At 29.0% G+C, this 21,655-nt stretch overlaps 2 protein-coding genes across 7 annotated transcripts in view; one reads left to right on the top strand and one right to left on the bottom strand.

The window, feature by feature from the left end:
* The window catches only part of LOC129915455 (uncharacterized), an 81,409-nt gene extending 76,060 nt beyond the window's left edge, over positions 1-5,349 (top strand). For 3 of the 6 annotated variants that reach the window (XM_055994999.1, XM_055995001.1, XM_055995000.1), the window contains one exon: positions 4,458-5,349. In XM_055994999.1, the coding sequence (XP_055850974.1) occupies positions 4,458-4,512 (55 nt within the window). In that variant the 3' untranslated portion in view covers positions 4,513-5,349. The remainder of the gene's footprint in view (positions 1-4,457) is intronic. The other 3 variants (XM_055995003.1, XM_055995002.1, XM_055995004.1) reach the window with 2 other exon arrangements.
* Positions 5,350-5,619: 270 nt separating this feature from the next.
* LOC129915458 (uncharacterized) lies at positions 5,620-8,811 on the bottom strand. The gene is made up of 3 exons (XM_055995007.1): positions 8,634-8,811; positions 7,950-8,559; positions 5,620-5,858 (listed from the first exon to the last, which is right to left on the bottom strand). The coding sequence occupies exons 1-3, from the start codon at positions 8,723-8,725 to the stop codon at positions 5,733-5,735; spliced, it is 828 nt and encodes a 275-aa protein (XP_055850982.1). The 5' UTR covers positions 8,726-8,811; the 3' UTR covers positions 5,620-5,732.
* Between the last annotated feature and the right edge of the window lie 12,844 nt (positions 8,812-21,655).

Genomic DNA, 21,655 nt, shown 5'->3' with positions numbered 1-21,655 from the left:
CACTGTTTTTAGTAATTTTTCAATCAAAAACAATGTTTATATTGCTAATAATTCTGCTCAAACGTTATTTGCTACATTGTAAACAATTTTGAACAATTTATTTGAAAGTTTAGTGATTTTTTTTGAAATTTTAAAAAAAAAATCGGAATTTTTTACATTGTTATCGTTTTTTCGCACAAAAACAAAAACATGTTCTCTTTTGCACAAATACATAGCATGTTTTCCATTAAAAATTGATTTAACTGTTAATTTAGTGTTGGTTAAACTTTGACATAATATCGATAGCATCGATAACAAAAAAATATCGAGTATATCGATACTTCACAAAACTATCGATAGTTTCAATACTTCCAAATTATTTTACCACAAGGCTACCGATATTATCGATAGCTTTGAAATTAATTAAACACAATTTGAACTACAAGTTAAGTTTTCGTTTGACATTGGATGTAAACAACGAATTAACATAGTGTTTGGTAGATATCGATAGTTTCCATTGTCGATTGTATCGATAGTTTTAAGAAAAAATATCGGTAGCCTTGTGGTATAATAATTTGGAAGTATTGAAACTATCGATAGTTTTGTGAAGTATCGATATACTCGATATTTTTTTGTTATCGATGCTATCGATAGTATGTCAAAGTTTAACCAACACTAAATTAACAGTTAAATTAATTTTTAATGGAAAACATGCTATGTATTTGTGCAAAAGAGAACAAAAACAGCGAAAAAACGATAACAATGTACAAAATTTCGATTTTTTTTTTAAATTTCAAAAAAAATCACTAAACTTTCAAATAAATTGTTCAAAATTGTTTACAATGTCTTTCTACTGGTAGCAAATAACGTTTGAGCAGAATTATTAGCAATATAAACAATGTTTTTGATTGAAAAATGACTAAAAACAGTGGAAAATTCTCAAAATAATTGAAAAAACTTTCAAAAAAAATTTTGTTCGAAGTCGTACCGATAAATCGAAAAACTAATGATGCCAATGGATTTCTCGGGTCCGAAATAGGGCGAAACAGTTATTCGCGCGCCTGTCAAGAATTTCGACTTGCACAGTGATATTTAACATTAATATATTCATTCAAAAATTCACCGTCAATTAGTTTAAAATTCATTAACCATTAACAAAAATTGTATTGCGTTTTGAAATCACGTACCAATTTTTTTTTAAACTCTTACAACTAAAAAACTGAAACAATGCAAAACCACTATAAAAATCACCTTCCACCTATAAATCTGAAAGTCAGCCGAGATAACGATGGAAAGTCATTGACATTTATGGATATCGTGTTGACGGGTTCAAATATCGAAATACTTCTAAAAAAGATTGATATACTAAAACTTTATATGCAATGTTCAAATGTGCCCCGTGTTCAAAACTGCCCCACTCTCCCCTATATCATTTATATTCAATAAGTTAGCTCACAGTAAAGAGCTTCCAACCTTGAAATCGAAGACCTATAAATAAGTCCAATTACTTGTGGTCAATTAAAACCTATCGTTTGGTTTGAATAATGCTGAAAAAAACAAAAACCGTCAAGTATACCACGAATCTGCGTTTATTCAAGTCGCATTTCTGTGTTCTTTTCTCCCCATGTTTTCTAGGGTAAAATTACGGGTTGCCCAATAAAATCCAGGGTTTCAGTAATAATAAGTTCCATTTAGTTTAACTCACGGGTTGTCCTAGTTTCCCAGGTTACATGGTTTTTAAAATCAAAGCTCACAATTACGTGAAAATCACGCGTTTCCTCAATAAAATTACAAATCGTGGAGTGTGGAGAGGCCGATTCTTTTTGATTCTTCTTGATACCTAATTTTATTGGTTGGTAAAGTTAAGGCCACACTGCAATAACACCCGTAGTGGTCTTGATGTGTTTATTGTCTGTCCGAAACGGATTTTTTCCGCCTTTTATTCTCAGACCAGCTAAATGGAAAGGTTCAAAATCGTTTAGGAAAATATCACTAATCTTACTAAATCTGCACTCAGGAGATGATCTTGACTAAATTTTATTTTAGTCCATAATCTTTTTTGAATGTTCCCAATGTTTTTGTTTGCAGGTGAGGTTAAGTTTCGGCGAATAAGACCACCTTTGCCATTTCGGCAAGCTATCTGTCTTGCTTTGCAAGCAGGCTACATCCCTAAAACTTAGCATTCCTTTTTCAATTCCTTACCTCATCTGATTTCCTTTCCATTCATAATGACGATGCTTCTCCTGTCTCCGAACAATAATTTAACTAGTTCGAGCTTTGGACCATGGGAGACTTTTGTCCGAAACTAGTTTTTCAATTTCATTTTCATTTATTTATTTGACAAGTAAATTAAGACCAGAGGTCGAACTACGGCATACGTTCTTTAACGTTTTGACTATTGCTTTCTCTATTTAATTAGAAGAAAAATCGTCAATACGTTAACGTACGTAAGCCGTAGTTCGACCCCAGGTCTTTTATCGTACTTAAACTGATTTATTTCTTAATAGAACTGGAGTGGAACACTAGCTCTTTCCCAAATACCTAAAATATGTAGGGGAAAGGTGCGAACAGTGAGACAGTGCAAACAGTGAGACAATCCATTTTTCTCTTTTCTGAAAAATGTTTATTTCCCCTTTTCTGCATCTTTTAATTTTGTCCCTACTAAATTAAAGCTGTCCATTTTCCTACACCGTAAAATATAACACAAAATCAGATGAAAGTAGTTTTTGGAGTGTTATAAAAAGAGTGTATAACACAAAAAAATCTGGTTAGTGGACAGAACTTTTTTTACTTATGTATTATATTTACAGTGGTGGCAAAATAATTAGAAACGTTCTCCTTTTTTTACAAAATGTTATTTTTTTTCTTACTATAAATACAAATTATTTAACAAATTTTTAGCAAACACGAGTGATGATATAATAATTGTAACATTTTGGGATAATAATTTTAGAATTTATCCAACAAAAGAAAAATATTGCAAAAAATTTAAAATATAGTCCAATTTTGTGTGGAAATATAATTAGAAACACTGAGGAAAAATTATTAAGAAATATCCTGTTTTTGATTTTTAGCATTAACATTTGCAAAACTTGGTGAATTAATTAAACGTGCAATTAATAAAAAGGACTATCACCAACTAATTTCTATAAGTTGGTTTATGTGGTTGCAGTCCTCGAAAAATGCCACATGTTTCCACATATTTCTAATATTTTTTACTTATATTAACCCTCTGTAGGCACACGGGTGCGAATTTGGCAGGACAAAAATGAAAAGTGGTCACAAAAAAGTGTCTTTATAATTGTGAAAATGCATTTTTTAGTAATTGTGAATGCAATATTCGAATTCCTCGGAAAATTCTACATCAATTTCATGTATGATTCTCCATAAAATAGTGAGACCGAAAAAAGTTCTAGCGCCAGGAAAAAGTATAAAACAAATTCGCGAAAAAGAGGTGTGCCTACGAGGGTTAAGAACATACATACATTTTTAAAAGAAAGAGCGTGTTTTTTATTATTTTTCCACCACTGTATATGTTCTTTCATAACAAAATATCATGGAATGAGAATTCCTTCTCGCTTTTTGTAATTTAATATCTTTCCAAAAAATTTCAAAAAGTAGGTAAACAGTGAGACATTATAAAAAGGAAACAGTGAGACATAGATTTTTAAAAAGCAAACAGTGAGACATAGATTTTTAAAAAATCTGTTATTTGAGCATGACTTCAATATGATTTCGTAGTGTTTTTTCTTTCTTTTTTTTTTGGCTTTTTGTTATTTTTTTTTTTGAAAAAATGGGTAAAAGTAACATAAATTAATTAATTATATACTTGTCAATTACCTAATTATTTGACGTTTTCGTTAATTTTTTTTCACTTAAGAATGTCTCACTGATCGCACCCCTTGCAAACAGTGAGATGTTTTGACTTTTTCTACATTTTAGTCCAATGTGATGCTCTCATTCATTCTACTACAAGTTTTTTTGCAACATTAATATAAAAAATATATAAAAATATAAACTGACTTCAAAGTTTCGTTAAGCTATCTTAAAAACATTCTAAGATATGTATACCAATTTAAAAAAAAGAGTGTCTCACTGTCCGCAGTCCGCACCTCTCCCCTACTATTTAGTAACAGTTATGAACAAAGAGTTTGTATCTGTCTACCGTTTGCGCCTTAATTTAATTTTATTAAATTTAATTTTATTAAATTTAATTTTTTTGTATTAATATTGAAGAATACCATTTCTTTGTTTATGGTTCAACTGAAGCTTCCTTTTTTTGAATTTTCACTGCCTTAACGCCTAAGCCTAAGATTTTACCCATTAAAATTGTTATTTTTTCTTGGTATCTGAATTGTCGTATTAAAAACTTTACGTCGTTTAAATAAATCCTTTTAGACTTTTGTAATATGCGTTTGACACCCAGAGTTATTTCATGTTGTAAAAAACTTTTATTTATATTTTCTTTTCAAATCTAGATCTAGATCAAATTATCGTTCCACATCGGTGACGCGCAGTCCAACAAACATTTGATGCACAACACCACAAAACGGATTTTGCATTTTTTGCTATTATGCACAACATAAACGAAGCTCAAATAAAGAAACCTCCTCAGCATCTACGGCAGATAACAAACAACAACAACAATTACAACAGCAATTACCTACTAAGCAAAACAACACCAATTATAAATATTAAATAAAAAAAATATTTTAAGTTTTTATTTAAAAAATAAAATGAAAACCAAAAAATATTAATTTATATATTTTTTTACGTAAAAATATTTTTTTGTATTAATCACGACTATAGAGTGCCTTTTTATTTCAACAAAAAAAAAACCAAAATAAAAAAAAATATGTAAAACTACTCTTTGTACTTAATTAAGTAAATAATTAAAAAAAAAATATTTAAAAAAAGCAATATGTTTCAAAAAACACAAAATATATTTAAATTCGTATAAAAAAGCGCAATATTTACATTTATGTTTTATGAAAATTTAAGAAAAAAATATAGAATCATGTATGTATGTTTCTTTCCTCTTGTTTATCTTTAAAATAAACAACAACAACAAACACACACTCAGACACACTCACTCACCCAACTGAATTATTATATAAAATTAATACCAAAAAATAATGAAATGACAGAAATTTAAATTTAAATAAAAAAGTTAACAGATACAACGGAAAATTACTAGTTAATTAATTTATTCATTGGTTGCAATTACAAAAGAAAAAAATTACATTTGTATATTTATGTAGTTTTCTAAAACGAAGTTTGAATCGAAATAAAAATTACTAAAAATTGGAATGGAAAGAAAAAAATGAAAGAAATGAAAAATAAAACGAAAAAAAATTTGATTGTGAAAATGTTCCAAGTATATATGCATTACATAGTCATATATATATATTATATATTTATATATATTATAATATATTTATTTATATTAAAGAATTTTAGAGATACAATATTGCATAGCAAAAATGTGTGTTCGAATTTGATGTTTAAATTTTTACAAAAATGAATTATATTTGTGTTGACATATTTGTAAAACGAAAATAATTTATAATTTTAAAGACTTAATGAACAATAAAAAAAAAAAAAATGATGATGATCCTAATTAAATATATTTTGTATTTTGTATTTTATTTTAGATACTTATACACTACACATGCATAGAGTGAAGTCATTTCTTATTCCCGATTAGTATTTACATCATGCAAATTTTGAATTCCAAGCATGTGCTACGTCAATTATTTAGCAGAAGATATAATTTTATCCTGAGTTCCATCCATTTGTTGGATTATGATGAGGCAAAGTAATGAATTGTTTTCACAATTTTTACAGACAATCTGTGAAAATTCATCACCAACGGTTATCTATAAAGATATTTAAAAAAAATCAATTTGAGTTTTATAAAAAATACATAGTTAATGCAACTTCGAAGAAATTTTGCGATATCCTTTGAGATACGAGTATAATAGCAAAACAAATGAAAAAACGAACTATTTTGTTAAAAAATTTAGCAGTTACAAACTGGGTGTATTAATTGGTAAAAAAAAAGTCTGAGGACATTTTATGTTAAAGACCGGGGACGAATCACGGCACACGATTACGTTTTGACTATTGCTGTCTCTATTTAATCAGTAAGAAAATTAAGGGAGTTATAGCGGCCATACGTTACCAAACGTATGTCGCAATTCGGTCCTTGACTTTAAATAACTGCTTAAATATCGATACCAAATTCAAAAAAAAATCCTTTGAAATGTTTAAAAGACTCCACATTATATATATAGGAGAAATACATAGAAAAGTTGTGTTTCCTTCTTCATCGATTATAATAACGCCTATTAAAGAAAAAAAGACGCACATGTCCTTGAAAAATTGGAAATGCACCATTGCAATGAAAATGGATTGTTTATTTTTGTCAAAATGTGATAAAATCATTTATCTACTTTTTATTTTTCGGTAATAACTTTTTGAAAACTTTGATGCATTTTTACCGTGGATAAGTGTTTAAACCTTCAAAAAATTCTGCTAGGACTGTAAATTTATAAAACTGATCGATTCATATTCACTAAAACTACAATTCGTCAGGAATTTTACGATCTGTCTTAAATTTTGTACTTTTTCTCGAACTGCAGGCATTCCAAGATTCCATTGAAAATCTTCGTTCTTAAGTGGGCATTTACATACATTCGATTTTCTTTATTGTTCTAAGATTTTCCAGATGAACCAACAAGAAGCCTAAGGGATTACTGATAGGTTAATCAATTTCGACATATCGTCGGTCTCAAAAGGAAACCTCGTAACTCCACCTTTTTTCGAAAATGACTTTTGAATGCCATTTTTATTAGAAAATATGTCAGCGGAGCTACCCAGAAAATTTGGAGTCATTCCGAAAACTCTAAATGGACTTAAAAATCAAATTTTATAAAGCACTTTACTCCCCAACTACTCTGTTGTTTCTCTACTCTTTTGTCTCTCCTGTAAAATTTTGATTGTGGCAGTTACGAGGTTTCCTTATGAGGCCGACACTTTGATACGCCTTGGACCTCATACCTATCATTTTTATTTATTTTTAAGAATTCGTTCTCTTTCAAAATTTAAAAGTTTCTTCGAATCCAAAAGAAACTTTGTATTAGCCCAACCTGTTAATATTGGCGAAAATAGTCAAGAAAATGAAAATCTGATAAAAAGGTAATTTTCTTATTTTCAATTTTCTCGGAAACTTATAAGGCATAGAATCATATGGTTTTCAGTATTTGATAAGAAATTAATTGAGGCAGTTTATTTCATTGATTAATTTCATATTTAAAGTCACAGTCTTGGTAAAAATAGTATTTATTGTGTTTTTTTTTAAACTTTTTTTCCCAAATTTTGACTTTGAAGTTAATTGTTTCGAGAAAAATTAATTGAAATAACTTTATTTAAAAACTAGAATTTAAGTGTATAATTCTCCTTTTGAAAAAGGTATCATTCATAACTGTTAGTGTTGCCGTTGTTTTTTAATATTTTTTTTTTTTGTATTTTACGTCATATTTTAGAAAATTGCCCCTCCCGCCTAAACGGGGGGAGTTAGACCCCCCTCCCCATAGTAAAAAATGATTGTATTGAACTCCTCTACAAAATACCGTTATGAATTCTTGTCGCCTAAGTTATCGCACTCGTGCCAAATAAAAAAAAAACCTCCTGCAATGGAACGGGTCTAGGAAGGAATGCAATGATTCTATACTTTTTTTTTTGTAAGTATTAAGCAAGTTTCATAACCATTAGGTGCAAATCAAGGAAAATGAAAGTTTCTTTTGGACGTGATAGTGAATTTTGTTTTTGAGCAACTTGTTCTTAACTTTTCCAAACAGATTCATTCTATTTAAAGGGTATTTGGTTGAGTAGTCAAAAAAACTAAAATATCTACATTGGCTTTGCAATATTGAACGTGTATGCATTTCAGTACGTATTTTTCTTACCTTATCACTCATTACTCTGGTTATGAATTCTCGCAAATGCAATGACTCTCCGAATTGTGTTGTATCTTCGTCACCTGCCAATTCTTTAAAACAAAGTCTACATTGTTTTGGAAGTGGTTTAACAGTCGCAATATCTAATAGTATTTCGTCTAGATCTCCATAATCTTCATGACAAGGATATTCCACCTCTTTTAATATTTCTACATTCTCCAATACTTCCACTTTCGTTACCAAAGGTTCTTTATTTATCTTTTCAAATTCATTAGCTGATTCTCCATCTCCACTCAAACTATCAGAAGCTATTTCATCAGAAATAGCATTTTCACATAGTTTTCTTCCAAAATCTTCAACGCTATCAAGTAAAATGATATTATGCACTTCCATTGTTTGTTTTGGATTGGAAATATGCATTGTTTCTTGTAAATTGTTTTTGAAAATCGAAGGAAGAGCTATCGAATGTGGAAGGTCTCTTTTAAGTTTTTGCTTTGTTTCTATATCGACAAAGCAATTGGCAGTAAAATGTTCAGAGCAGAGGAAATATTTTACGACCCTCAAGAGGGGCTTTTTCTTGAGGTCACTGCGACCAGCTAAATCAGCCCATTGATCTGCACTGAGAAAGGGTTAACAAGAAGTTATCAATTTGTAATTTTGTTTACCAATAAGATGGACAGTTTTTCAACTTACAACTTTTTGTGTTTTGGAAAACTAAAATAGGAAATATTTTTAGTGTATAGATTGGAATTAAAGCAATGTTGGGCGGAGCATCTTTTGGACATTGTTTATTATTTAATTTTTAAATATTCTTTTGGTTCAAAATTTTGCTTTATCTGTATTTGTTTTTGTTTACAAAAAGTAATAGGTACTTTTTTAAAAAACAAACAAGAAAAATGTCAGAAATTGAAATGTTTTTAGATGTGTTCATTGACGTGTTATTTATTATATTCAGAAAATCTGTTTAGCTCCAGAACAAAAAAAAAAAAAAAAGAGAGAACAAAAACTCGTCTGTCTCAAAATAATAGGTATGTATTTTTATTACCACCGGGCTTAATTGGACAAAAAAAAAACGCATCGGGGCTTAACCTGAAATCTTGGCAAGCACTGTATATTGAATGTTCCGAAAACAGCAGACAACAAAAATTTAGAGTTGTCATATTTTTCGCTTTCGAGTTTTTCTTGTATTTTGCATGTATAGGGGTATTCACGATTCGAAATGGTCTTGTATCGTTGTAAAAGTGCAAAAGTGTAACATTTTCTTAAAATAAAACAACCAAATATACAGACTTCAATTTTTTTTACACTTTTAAGGCTTGGCCACACCGGGGTACATACGGTAGCGGTACGGGTAATTGTATGGAAAATATTCCACACCTGAACGTTGATGTGTCAGTTTGGAATTTTTTTCATACAATTACATGTACCGCTACCGCATGTACCCTTCGGTGTGGCCAATAAGCATTTACACTTTTGCTATACCTAATAATAACCCTATTGCAAAAATAAAATACAATGGTGCGAAATTTGTCTGTTGTAGTTGTAGTAGCAGAAACACAAAATTTAGAAAATTTACACCTTTTTGTTGCACCGGATCATGAATACCCCTTATGTTTTACAAAGAGATACAAAAATGTATGCCAGCAAAACTAGTTAAATACATTTTGTCATTCCAAACGTCACTTTTGACGTTTGTTAACAAATTCTAAACAATAGGGGTATTCACGATCCGATGCAACTGGGTTTGTATCATTGCAAAAGTGCAAAAGTGTAAAATCTTACAACACTACAACAACAAAATATACGGATTAAAATTTTACAACAGTCTTGCACTTTTGCTATACCCTAGACCTATTGCAAAATAAAAGTACAATAGAGTAAAATTATTTTTGACAGATGGCAGATCACCGTCGCGTCGTCCATGATAAACAGTTTGTCTTTTTTATTCTGTTTATTATGGTTGTTGGCTTGTCGGTACACATGTCCCGTAATTTAGTTTCTTTTGATGTAAAATAATTAGTGAAAATTAATTAGCCCGAACAAAACAAAGAATTAAATTATAAAAAATGGAAAAAAAGAAGAAGCAACAGTGGAGAAAAAGCCCTGTTAAAAAAAACATCATGGATTTCATTCATTCATCAATATTTACTATAGATAAGAAAAGGGGCGTTCACGATCTATTGTAAAAAAATAAAATTTTACATTTTTACTAGGCCTGTTGCACCAGATCGTGAATACCCCTAATTTATGAAAAAATTAGTTTGGTAGCATACATATAAAACTGTTCAAAAAGTTTAGCCCAGTGAAATCTCCGGGCTAAACAACTAATAGCCCACCAAGCTAAGGTGTTGTTGCATTTAAATGTAAATAGCTTAGCCCCGACTGCGTATTTTTTTGTTCAGTTAAGACCGTTTGTAATAAAAAAACATACCTAATTTTAGGCCGTAATTTCAATTGCGTTAAAAATTTCAACTTAAATGGCTCTGCAAGTTGAGGTAAATTTTACTTTGTGACGTTTTCGAACCACTAAAAACATTGGAACTTGCGCTCCCAAGCATATCCCAACAAATACGTAGTTTGCTTATTTGTTAGTAAAAAATATTAAGAAAAATAATTTCTCACAAAATCAATTAACACTTTTCAGCAACACGACACACAGACGCTTATTCCGAATGCGTTTTTATATGAAATGAAAGAAAACATTTTTTAAAAGCAGCAGAACTTATTAATGAACTTCTCTTTTACATACCTATGCATTTTTCTTTTCTGGAAAACACCTCAGTTTTTTATGAAAATTAAAATGAATATCCAATTATATGAGCGACACAAACAGGTCGAACACAACAGAATAGTTCTGAGGGTGACTAATAGATGGACAAGACCAAATAACTTAGGGTTTACATGTACGGTTGTGCTAAGTTTCTTCGTTAATTGTCGATAATACAGTGTGGTTTAGCTCAATTTTGAAATTTGAATTAAAAACTAATTTTAAACATCGTTATATTCAACGAATAGGAATAACGTTAATTATCGACATTTAGAATCTATTCTAGACTTGCACCTTTAAATGTTGATAATGTAGGATGGTCAGGTCATGGTTCAATCATTGGTTCAATTTTAATTTAAATTTTGAAATTTTCTCAAACGATTATGGAAGTTCAAATAATATTTTTTTTTCATAATATTCGTCGAATTTTTTACAATTTTGACTACTTATTTGATTTTTGATCAGTTGTTTCAACTTTACGCAGAATGCAGGAATTTTGCATTGAATTTTGTTTAAGGAAAACATTTTTTATAATTATAAATAAAATTTTTTTGTCAATGCAAGAAATTTTGTATTGCAATCAAAATTTAATTTTTAATGCAAATTTTATAAAGATTTCTTTTTTTAATTTGAAATACATTTTTTTTAAAATTGATATTTTTATAAAACTTGGTCTATTACACGTTAACAAACTGTCAAGTTCTAGAAATCAAAATTTGGAAAGTACCTATTTTATTTTTGATATTTGTTATTTCATTTTTTTTATAAAAATAAATCTTTTAAGGTTAAGAAAATATATTATGACATCAAAACTCAATTTTTTTTTTGGTTATCATGTCATATCACCGGCCCACAAAAAAAGTAGTATAATACTTTTGACCAGACCTACCTATGTTTATTTTTTATTGGGTTGGGGTCAAAATTCTGCCGGGGTCAAAATTCTGCTTTACAAAATTCTGCTTTCAAAATTCTGTTTTTCAAAATTCTGCTTTTCAAAATTCTGATTTTCATAATTCTGTTTTACAAAATTCTACAAAAAATTAAAAAATGGTTTGGAAAATGTTTAAAAGCGCGCGCTTTTAAACATTTTCCAAACCATTTTTTAATTTTTTGCTGAATTTAGTAAAATTATCTCTTCGCTGCTTTTTTGATTACTTACTCACATTGTCAGTTTTTTTTATGTTCATTGTTTGTTAGATAAATCACATTGTTTGTTTGATAAATCAATAAATTAAAAAATATTAAAAAATTAAATATTAAAAAATTTCCAAAAATAATTAGAAATTTATTAATTTATCAAATAAAAGTATATGTTCGAAAAATTGATTAAGAAAGGAATATTTTCTATCTTTCTTTTTAGTTTCTAATAGTTTTTAACGGCTTATAGATGTGAATTGTAAGAAAGTCAGTCTATGCATTATAACAAATATTTGGGACAGTTGGACAATAAACAGTAAGGAAAGTAGTAAAGTTGAATTACTTTAATGGATTAATGAGATGTTAGCGCATATTATGCTATGAAAAAACAAACAGAATTAGCAGAATTTTTTTGTTCAAAAAATATGCTATCAGAATTTTGAAAAGCAGAATTTTAAAAAGCAGAATTTTGAAAGGCAGAATAGAAAAAAAGCGGGAGCGGGTCATAATTCTGCTTGTCAAAATTCTGTACGACAAAATTCTGTGGGGTCAAAATACTGTAATACCATAATTCTGTACTATAAATATATAAATTCTGTACATCAAAATTCAAAAGTGCGCGCGCACTTTTTTACATTATCAAAACGATATTTTTTTACAGCATTTTTACAGAATTTTGATATACAGAATTTTGATGTACAGAATTTTGAAATACAGTATTTTGACCAACCAGAATTTTGCTATACAGAATTTTGACTTTCAGAATTTTGTTCCTACAGCATTTTGCAAATACAGAATTTTGACATACAATATTTTGGCATACAGTATTTTGAATACAGAATTTTTCAACATACAGAATTTCGACCCCAACCCGGTCTTGTATCGTTGTAAAAGTTTACAATTGTAACATTTTCTTAAAATAAAACAACCAAATATAGAGACTACAATAATTTTTTTTACACTTTTGCTATACCCCTATAGCAAAAGTAGGTACAAAAGTGTAAAAAAAATTTTAGTCTCTATATTTGGTTGTTTTATTTTAAGAAAATGTTACAATTGTAAACTGGCAAAAAAATCAGCAATAACAGTTAGAAATAAAGTGAATTATCATACGACTGACTGACAAGGAAGCAGCGAATTTTAACGACGCATAGTGTGGTATTTTGGTCTCAAACCTGGCCAAAAATATTTGGGCACATTTTCCACATCAAATAGGCACCAAATGACAAAAAAGTTATTCGGAAAAACTTACAGTAAAGTCCCCCGTGCCCCCCCTGGATCCGCCGTTGCTCCGAATGAATGCTAATAGAATTTTTTTTTGCTCAATATCTTTTTTTTGGCATTCTATAACATACCTGAAAAGTCTAGAAAAATCTCATGTCCGCAAGTCGCGATTTTCAAGGTCAAAGCGCGAAATGGAGATTTTCAAAATTAGCAATAATAGACAATGGTACTATATAGGTACACATATGATACATGACTTCGAGGTATTTTTTAAGCTGATGCCAGAAAATCTCAAATCAAGACAATCTGACGTCTCTAAAAAAAGTTATACCTTTTTTTTCATCTGTCGACCCATATTATTATAACAGTTGCAAACTTACTACCGATAAACCCTTAAAAGTTATGGTAGCGGAACCAAATTTTGCATGAAGGTTTTTATATCCATTATCATTAAGAATCAAAACAATGCAATGCAAAAAGCATTCATATCTATGATAAAATGGTATTTTTGAGAAAAGGGGAAATTTTGGGATATGCACTAAAAAACATTCTGATACGATCTGGGAATTAGTGCTAATAGGCTAATTTGTAGAACTTGCGGACATGAGATTTTTTTAGATCTCTGACATAAGTCATAAAATATCCAAACAAAGATAGAAACAAAAAAATTAGCCTTTTAAGAAGATATTTTTGTATTCTTAAAATTAATTTTGGTTTTTCAGGTACATTTCATAGAAAAAACAAGTTCATAGAAATTCATTCACACAAAAATACTAACCACTTATAATTTTAAAAAAGACTCCGAGCTAAAATTTTCTACAGGTAACCTTTTAATATTTTGTTTAAAATTCTTTTTAAAATTGTATATAAATTTAATGCCACCAAACGCTTTTCTCAATCAAAATGGACTTAGGACTTTACAAATCACTATATCTACTTTACGCTCTCATAGACATTGACATTTAACAATGAAACACTCTGATTCTTCCAGAAAAAAAAGTTTGTTGATAAATTCATTTTAAATGCAAAGTTAATGAAGCAAAATCTAAATCCTTGACATTTATTCAAAATTGACCTTTTATAAAAAAAAAAAAAAACAACACTGGGCTACCTACGCAGAGCAAATTCATAATTTTTTACTCAATTTCTAAAATTTTATGTTTAATTTTCTATTATTTCTTTCTTTTTTTTCTGAGAATTGTATTTTGTTTTTTCATTAATTTATTAATATTCGTTTTCATTCGTTCTCGTTTTGGTTCATTAATCTCTTAGAGATATTAATAGCAAACCTATACTCTCACCTTCTCATCAAAAATCCAATATCCCCACAATACTATAGAAGAAAAATCCCTTAGATATAACTTTTTGGATAATAATTACTGAATTATATTGAACCGCACACAAATTCAAATTGCGATACTAAAAATACTTAAAAATACCAAAAAAAAAAAAAACCCACGAAATTAAAAAATGTTAGGTATCAAAGATATCCTTCAAAGGAAAAAACCATCATCAAACTCCGTCACTTGGAAAGGCATAAAACGTTTCATTTTCTTTCTTTTTTTTTTGCATTGATTAAAATAAAATGTTTCATAAATTTATTATTCAATTCAATTCCACTCGACCTTTTGCAAATAATTTAATTTTTTTTTTTTTGCTCTTTTCATTTCGATACTCCCTACAATTTCTGTGCTGAAGGCTTCATAGCCTTTAGAGGGTAAAAAAAAAAGTAAAAATAACTACAAATACAACAACAACAGAAAAAAAAAAGAAAAAAGACTGATTGAAAGAAATAAGAAGATTTATTTTCATTATCTTTGCAATGACAAAATTCAATTTATGCCGCTCGCGCGTTGAATAAGATTTCAATTAAGGTGGAAACGGAAGCAAAAAAAAAAAAAAAAAGGGCCGGCAGAGCAAATGCGCTGGAAATGGAAGCTATTGGATACTAAAAGCCGTTTAATCAAGAAAAGAAAGGAATAAAAATCATTTTCGATATCTGGTTGAACAGAATATTAAATGCGAAAGTGGGATATATATTGGTGGTGTGTAAGTGTATCTACAATATACACCAGGATTATAGGTTAGGTTTAAGGTTAGATATTATAGGTTTCCTTTTTGTATGCTTCCGACTTGAATGACGATGATGATGGCAAAGATACGACGACGACGAAGCTACTCTCTGACTTTCTATGCCTTTTGATGCTGTGCGCCATTATTTGTATAAAACCTCTACGCCGGGTTCCCGGGTGTATTCGGAGCTTAATTAATTCCTATTCACACTTCTGACACTCGATGTCTCTATACTTTGTATGAACTTCTATAACACACTTCACAGCGAGTCGAGAGTGGCGCTACCCTCGTGAAAGTGTTTCTGTTTTCAGTTTTTATTTAAAAAAATAAAAATTGATAGAAATAATAAAACCTAGCTCTAGCTTGAGATTGAGAGAACATTCTAGTCATGTCCAAAGTTAAATCGATATTTTTGATTAAACCCGGAGGTGTGTTTCGCATTGAATAATATCTACATATATACAAAGCTATATACTAAATTACTTAGTTTTAAATCTATTCTAAAATTCAACCATTGGATTGTCATTTCTGTAACACAGAAATGGAATTAATGGGTATCGACTTTAGGCGTAAAGCATGTAAACTTAATTATAAATGCGAGAAATCTCGCACTATATTTTTATATCTGCATCGACATTGACATATTGACCAATTTTGGAAACTAGATGGGCTCATGATGGACGATATAGCGACAACCGGCACGACTTCGCGACTCTGTTCGACGACACGATGAACAGAGAGGCTGGGCAGTTTCAAATTTTATTGAAATTGATATTGATATCTTTGGGATTTTCGACAGTGGGCGGTGGTGTAGAGGTAATTGTCATTTATTTTGCATTGGATGCAGATGCAGATATTTTTCTACTTTTATACGAATACCTAATGACAAATTGGATATGTATACATACCTATTTTTGATTCTAAAATAATATTTTAGGTTCCTAGAAATTAAAATAAAAAAAATCCTAAAGATCAATACCCAACAACAACCAGCATCTATTAAAATGAGATATGAGATCTATATGGCTTCAAAGGGCATCAATCGTAGATAATAATAATCTTTTCTCAAAAGATTCCGGTATACCTAATGATTGATTTTTCTTCCAAGAACCAAGATACGATTTTTCTATGCTAACCTTCTTGGAACTTAAACCAAGACAATCTGACTTTCCCTGAAAATATTTTACAGGAAAAAAAAAATTTGAAATGTCATAAATGTTTTCCGGAAATGGTTATTGAGAAAAAAATTTCATAGATATTTGTTATATACCTTCGAAGTTCGCCCTTTTAAGCTATAAGTCTCATTTTGATCAGTCCTGGTTTCTTAGGCATTCTTTTTTATTAATTGCAATATTTTTTTTTTAATTTTTAGTTTGAAAACACATTATTTTAAAAAATTGGATTGGATTTACAAAAAGGTTTTATAAATTTTTTTTCCAAGCTAAACGGAGCGAAATTAACCCTTTCCCACAAATGTTTCATGTCTCAACCCAACCTAAACGCTATAGCTTTTTCACACAACCAACGCTGGTAAATCACCATTTAGGTAAAGACAAGTTTAGGATTCGTAAAAAAAAAATCGAACTCGAGATAACAATCAAACATGACATTACGATGTTAGAAAATGCTAGAAAAGTGGGTCTCGCAATTCTGTCTGTCTGGTTTGTCTGTCGCCATCTCGAGCTACAGCCCAGAATCCTGAAGCGATTTGCTTAAAAATTGGTAGTTAGAGAGGAAATCGAAATTTTTGAAGTTATACTTCTTATGGGACGGTGGGTATGAAAATTTGTTTTTTGACAAGAATGTCAAAGGGATTATGACGCGATCGCCATCTCCAAGACAATTGGGCAGCAGGGCTGTCGTTTCACCTTTAGAGTTGGTACTACTTTAGTATTTAAAAATGAAGTACGCCGCAGTACGTTAAAAAAAAAACACAATTCATTTAATATACTGAGTGAGAAGTATAACTTCAGTCGCGTGTACATGTGTACACACACTCGTTTTTTTTTTTTTTAAGACAAAAATTAACGGTACTTGCCATACCTATGACCAAAATGGAAAACCCTATTTTTCTCAAAAAGGGTTCTAACAATTTTGATTTAAAAAAAAATATGTGTATTTTGGAATCTAACGTCCTACCTTTGAAATAAAACTTATATTTTTTGAACCGTTATTTACGTTACCTACCTGCCGTAGAACCGTTTTCTTGATTTCTTACTTTCTCATAAGCGACTTATCCGATATTAAAGAACATTTTTGTAAAAAAAACCTCTTTGTAGCTCTAATGATAAAGTTAAGACAAATTTTCAAAAAAAAATTTTTTGGTTTACAAAAAAAAAAAATTTCAAAATTTTCTTTTGAAAAATCAATTTTTTTATGTGGCAAACGGTTATTTCTTAACAATAGCACATATTACATATTTTGTGAAAAATGTTTAAAGTTCTTTATTTAAAAAAAAATATCATACCTAAACAAAAAGCGGTTCTTATACAATTTTTGAAAAAAAAAAAAAAATCTAAAAATTCTTTGCTCAACTGTTGCCTACTGGAGTTCAAAGTTGAATATTATCTAAAAAAAAAAAAACCAACTCTGTTAATTTGCGCGCGAAGGATAGTAATGACATTTCTATGCTGGTTATGGCTTAAAATTCGAAAAAAAAAAAATCAAACGAAAGTTTGATTAAGGCCCAATTTATTCACTCTCTATTAAAAATGAAAAATCTGTAAAATCACATAAAAATTTTAAAATTTCCCTTTGTAAATGGCGACTTTAAATTTAATAAAGTGTGAATAAATTAGGCTGAAATCTCTTGAGACCACCCAAGTAACAATTTTACTTGCCTAAGGTCCATTTTGTTCGATTCGACAAGCTATAGTTTGTATACGTTTAGTTTAAGGCTTACTTACTCAAGTCATCCATTTTGGAAAGAAAGGAAATCTCCTTAAGGCTATCTAGAAGTTTTAAGAAGAAGCCTTGTACATATCAGTTAAAGAAGACCTTTATAAGACCTGTTTGAACCGTTCTAAAGAAGCCTTGTATTTTCAAGTGACAGAAGGTTCTTGTTCCAAGAGGTTCTTGTAAGTATGCAAAGTTTTTATCCTGAAGATATGCAATGTTTGTAACGCATTAGAAAAAAACATTGCATTTCAATGTGAGATTTCAATTAGCTCCCAATTTTCCACTCATATTTAATATTCGAGCATGGTCTACTGGTAAGGTGCTTGCTTGGTATGCAGAGGTACGTGGGGTCGATTCCTGGCCGGGCCATGTGATGAAAATAAAAAAAATGTGTTCTTTTTCAATTAAAATAATATTCTCATCATTTCAGAACAACAGAAAAAACAGTGGAATTTCCAAAAAAGGAAAAGAAACAAAATAGGAAAAAATTAAAATTAATATAAAATAATATGTAGAAAATGCAAAACAGAAAAAATCAAAAGAAAATAAAAAAAATGAGATAAAATTCAATAAATTCTTTTTTGTTATGCATAAATTCAACATTTTCTACAACACCTTCAACAACTTCTATAAGGCCTTATTATAACATCCTACGCAAGTAATCCGGTTTGTGCATTACATAAACCCTCTGCAGGAAGACCTCCGTAAGGCCATTTTAAGCTGTTTGTCACAAGCTATTAGCTTGTGGATTACCTGTGAAGGAAAGTCCTATGCAATTTCGGTAAAATGCGCCAAAATGATTTGCATAAGACCTGTCCTTCTTGTTATGAAAGCCATACAGTATCCAGTAACATAAATTCTGTATTACAAAAAATGAAATAATTTTTCAACAAAATTAACTGTCACTGTGGAGTATACGTATCATTTTTTCTGTTGAAATAATACCAATTGAACATTGATAATGTTTTAAATCAAATAAAAAATTAACTATATTTTCCTTCAAATATTAAAGTTTGAAATTCAACATTTAATTTTCCAGGCTCCTTTCATTTTGTTTTTTTCAAAAATTTGTTTTTAGCTTATATCAACCCCATTGCCATTATTCTAGAGCAAACCATAGCTTATGCAAAAATTTATTTAAAATCCCAAAAAACCAAAGCAACAAAAAAAAACACTGAAAATATCACCCCTTTAACATAAATTACCCTCTCATTAATTAAAATTCCCAACATCAAATTACCTTCGCTTATGAAAGAGATTTTTGCTTTTTCTACTACCTTACACAAAACAGGACTTCCGGCAGAGTCATCACCTGTAGCATTCCTTTTTGAAAACATCATAATCGATGCTGTGAGATTATTTTTATCTTCTTTTTTTCCTTTTTTGTATTTTTTTTTTTTTTGTTACACCCCAAACTGACACACATATAAAGGGTGTCATTGTTTAGGGTATATACATCAGTATACCTGTAGTATAATGATATAACTTCCGTTAAGGACACCTGTCATTTGTCAGTTGGGAAATGAATTTGTTCGTACATTTGTCTGCATTAAGTATTATTTTTTATAGGTAGTTGTTAAGAAATAATTCTGCTTAATTCGGGGGAGGATTTAGGATATACATATTTTGGATGGTTTTTCACTTTTGATGGAACGTTGAAATTTAAATTTGTATGATTATTAGGATATTGATGGTTGTAAACAAACATTTAATACTAACTGTAATTTGAAATGAAGAGTTATACAAAAATATCATACATTTTTGGTTTTATAAATACAGGGACTATGAAAAAAGTTGTATATGAAAATAATATAAATAAAAAAAAATTAATTCCAAAACTAAAACTCAACTACTACAAAATCAAGCTCTAAAAAGTATGGCACTAGATGGCTATTATTTCAAAAGTAAAAAATGGTACGTATACACCACAGTGACTTTTAAAGTTCTGGAAAACGATTGAATTTTTTCGTAATATAACTTATATAACAGGATACCGGCCTCAAGAGATTTAATACCTTAATAATTAGGTACTTGCTATTTATGTTAGAAGTTAACACTCTTCAAATTTTAAACCGAAAATAGCATAGAAGTATTTTACCAAATTTGACTTTTTACATAGTTGTTTCAAGAAATTTTCTTTTAGAAAGACTTAGATCTTTTTTAAAAAATGTCTTGGAAAAAGGCAAAGTGAAGAGTATTTGAGTGCATATTGTGGGCAGATAGCTTCGTTTAAGCTTTCATACATAAAATTATGGTAGCAAAAATGGAAAATTACAAAGCCACAAAATTTTTTGGTTCGATAATGATTTTTAGTATAAAACAAGTCCATATTGGAATTGTGAATTTGTTTGTATTTTGTCTTATTATCAAAATTTATTCGCAATATTAAAAAAAATAGTTAAAATTTTTTGCCGGTTCCGATAAATTTGCAGAGAGATTTTAATTAATTATTAATTATTAAAATTATTTATGCAATTTTTCTTATTTTTCACAATATTCTATGGTGGAAAACTTACTTGTAATTTTTTTTTTAAATTACATACAGGGTTGTAAAAAATTATTTTTTTAATGCATTTGTTTTCCAGTAAAAAGTTAAAAAACTGAAAAATTTGTTTTTTGAAACTGCAAAATATTTCCATTACAAAAAAAAAAAATATTATAAATATAAAAATATTTTGCATTAAAAAAATGTTTTTGCAACTGAAACAAATATTTGCGTTGAATACACAATTATATTGCAATAAAAATGTTTTGCAATACAAAAAAATTTCATTGCAAATAAAAAATATTCTACGTTAAAAAAAAAAAACAAGGCAAAATGTGTTAATTAAATTTTTTTTTTTGTAATACCTATTCGTCGAATTTCTTACAATTTTGACTATTTGGCCTTAAATTACGTTGAATATTATATTTAAATAAAATGCAGGACTGGGTCACCCGAACTTGCTCTTAGAGTTCAAGTTGCTTAAATTTTTAAGACTTCTTATATAGAAATTTGGAAAATGTAGGTGCCTACTGTATGTATAGGTACAAAAAAAAAATTTAAAAAAAAAAAATTCGTTTAAAAAAAAATAAAATCTGAAATCAAATTGCCCTCCAAAACAAGTATGCAGTTTTGATTGATATATTAAGATGCATTTTTAGAAAAAAAATTTTCAAAATCGTTTGAGCCGTTTTTTAAAAATCTAATTTTTTATAAATAATTTTTTGGAAAAAAAGTTTTAAAATAAAATTGGTATGCCATTTTGTAGAAATCACTAATCAACATCTAAAAACAAAGTTTCAACAAATTCAATTCGAAAATTTGATTTTTCAAAAAAAATTAAAAAATTTTTTTTAAAAATCCAAAAATTATTTTTTTGGAAATTTTGTTTATGGCTTATATTTAAATTATATAAATGCTTCTTCACTAAAAGTTTCGTTGGAATCGAATAAGCGCTTTCGAAGATAATCGGATTTAAAAAAAAAGGTTCTATGACAGGTACCGTTAAAAATGATTTTCAAAAAAAAAAATTTTATTATTAGAAGATAGACCTTGTCTCAAAACTAACATATGATTTTTTTAAACAAAACCGTTGGAGCCGTTTTTGAGCAATTTCAATTTTACTAAAATCGG

The sequence above is a fragment of the Episyrphus balteatus genome, chromosome 3 (assembly GCF_945859705.1).
Source record: "Episyrphus balteatus chromosome 3, idEpiBalt1.1, whole genome shotgun sequence".
NCBI classification, from domain to species: Eukaryota; Metazoa; Arthropoda; class Insecta; order Diptera; family Syrphidae; genus Episyrphus; species Episyrphus balteatus.
The sequence above is the reverse complement of the archived record's forward strand: the minus strand, read 5'-3'. Positions and strand labels throughout refer to the sequence as shown.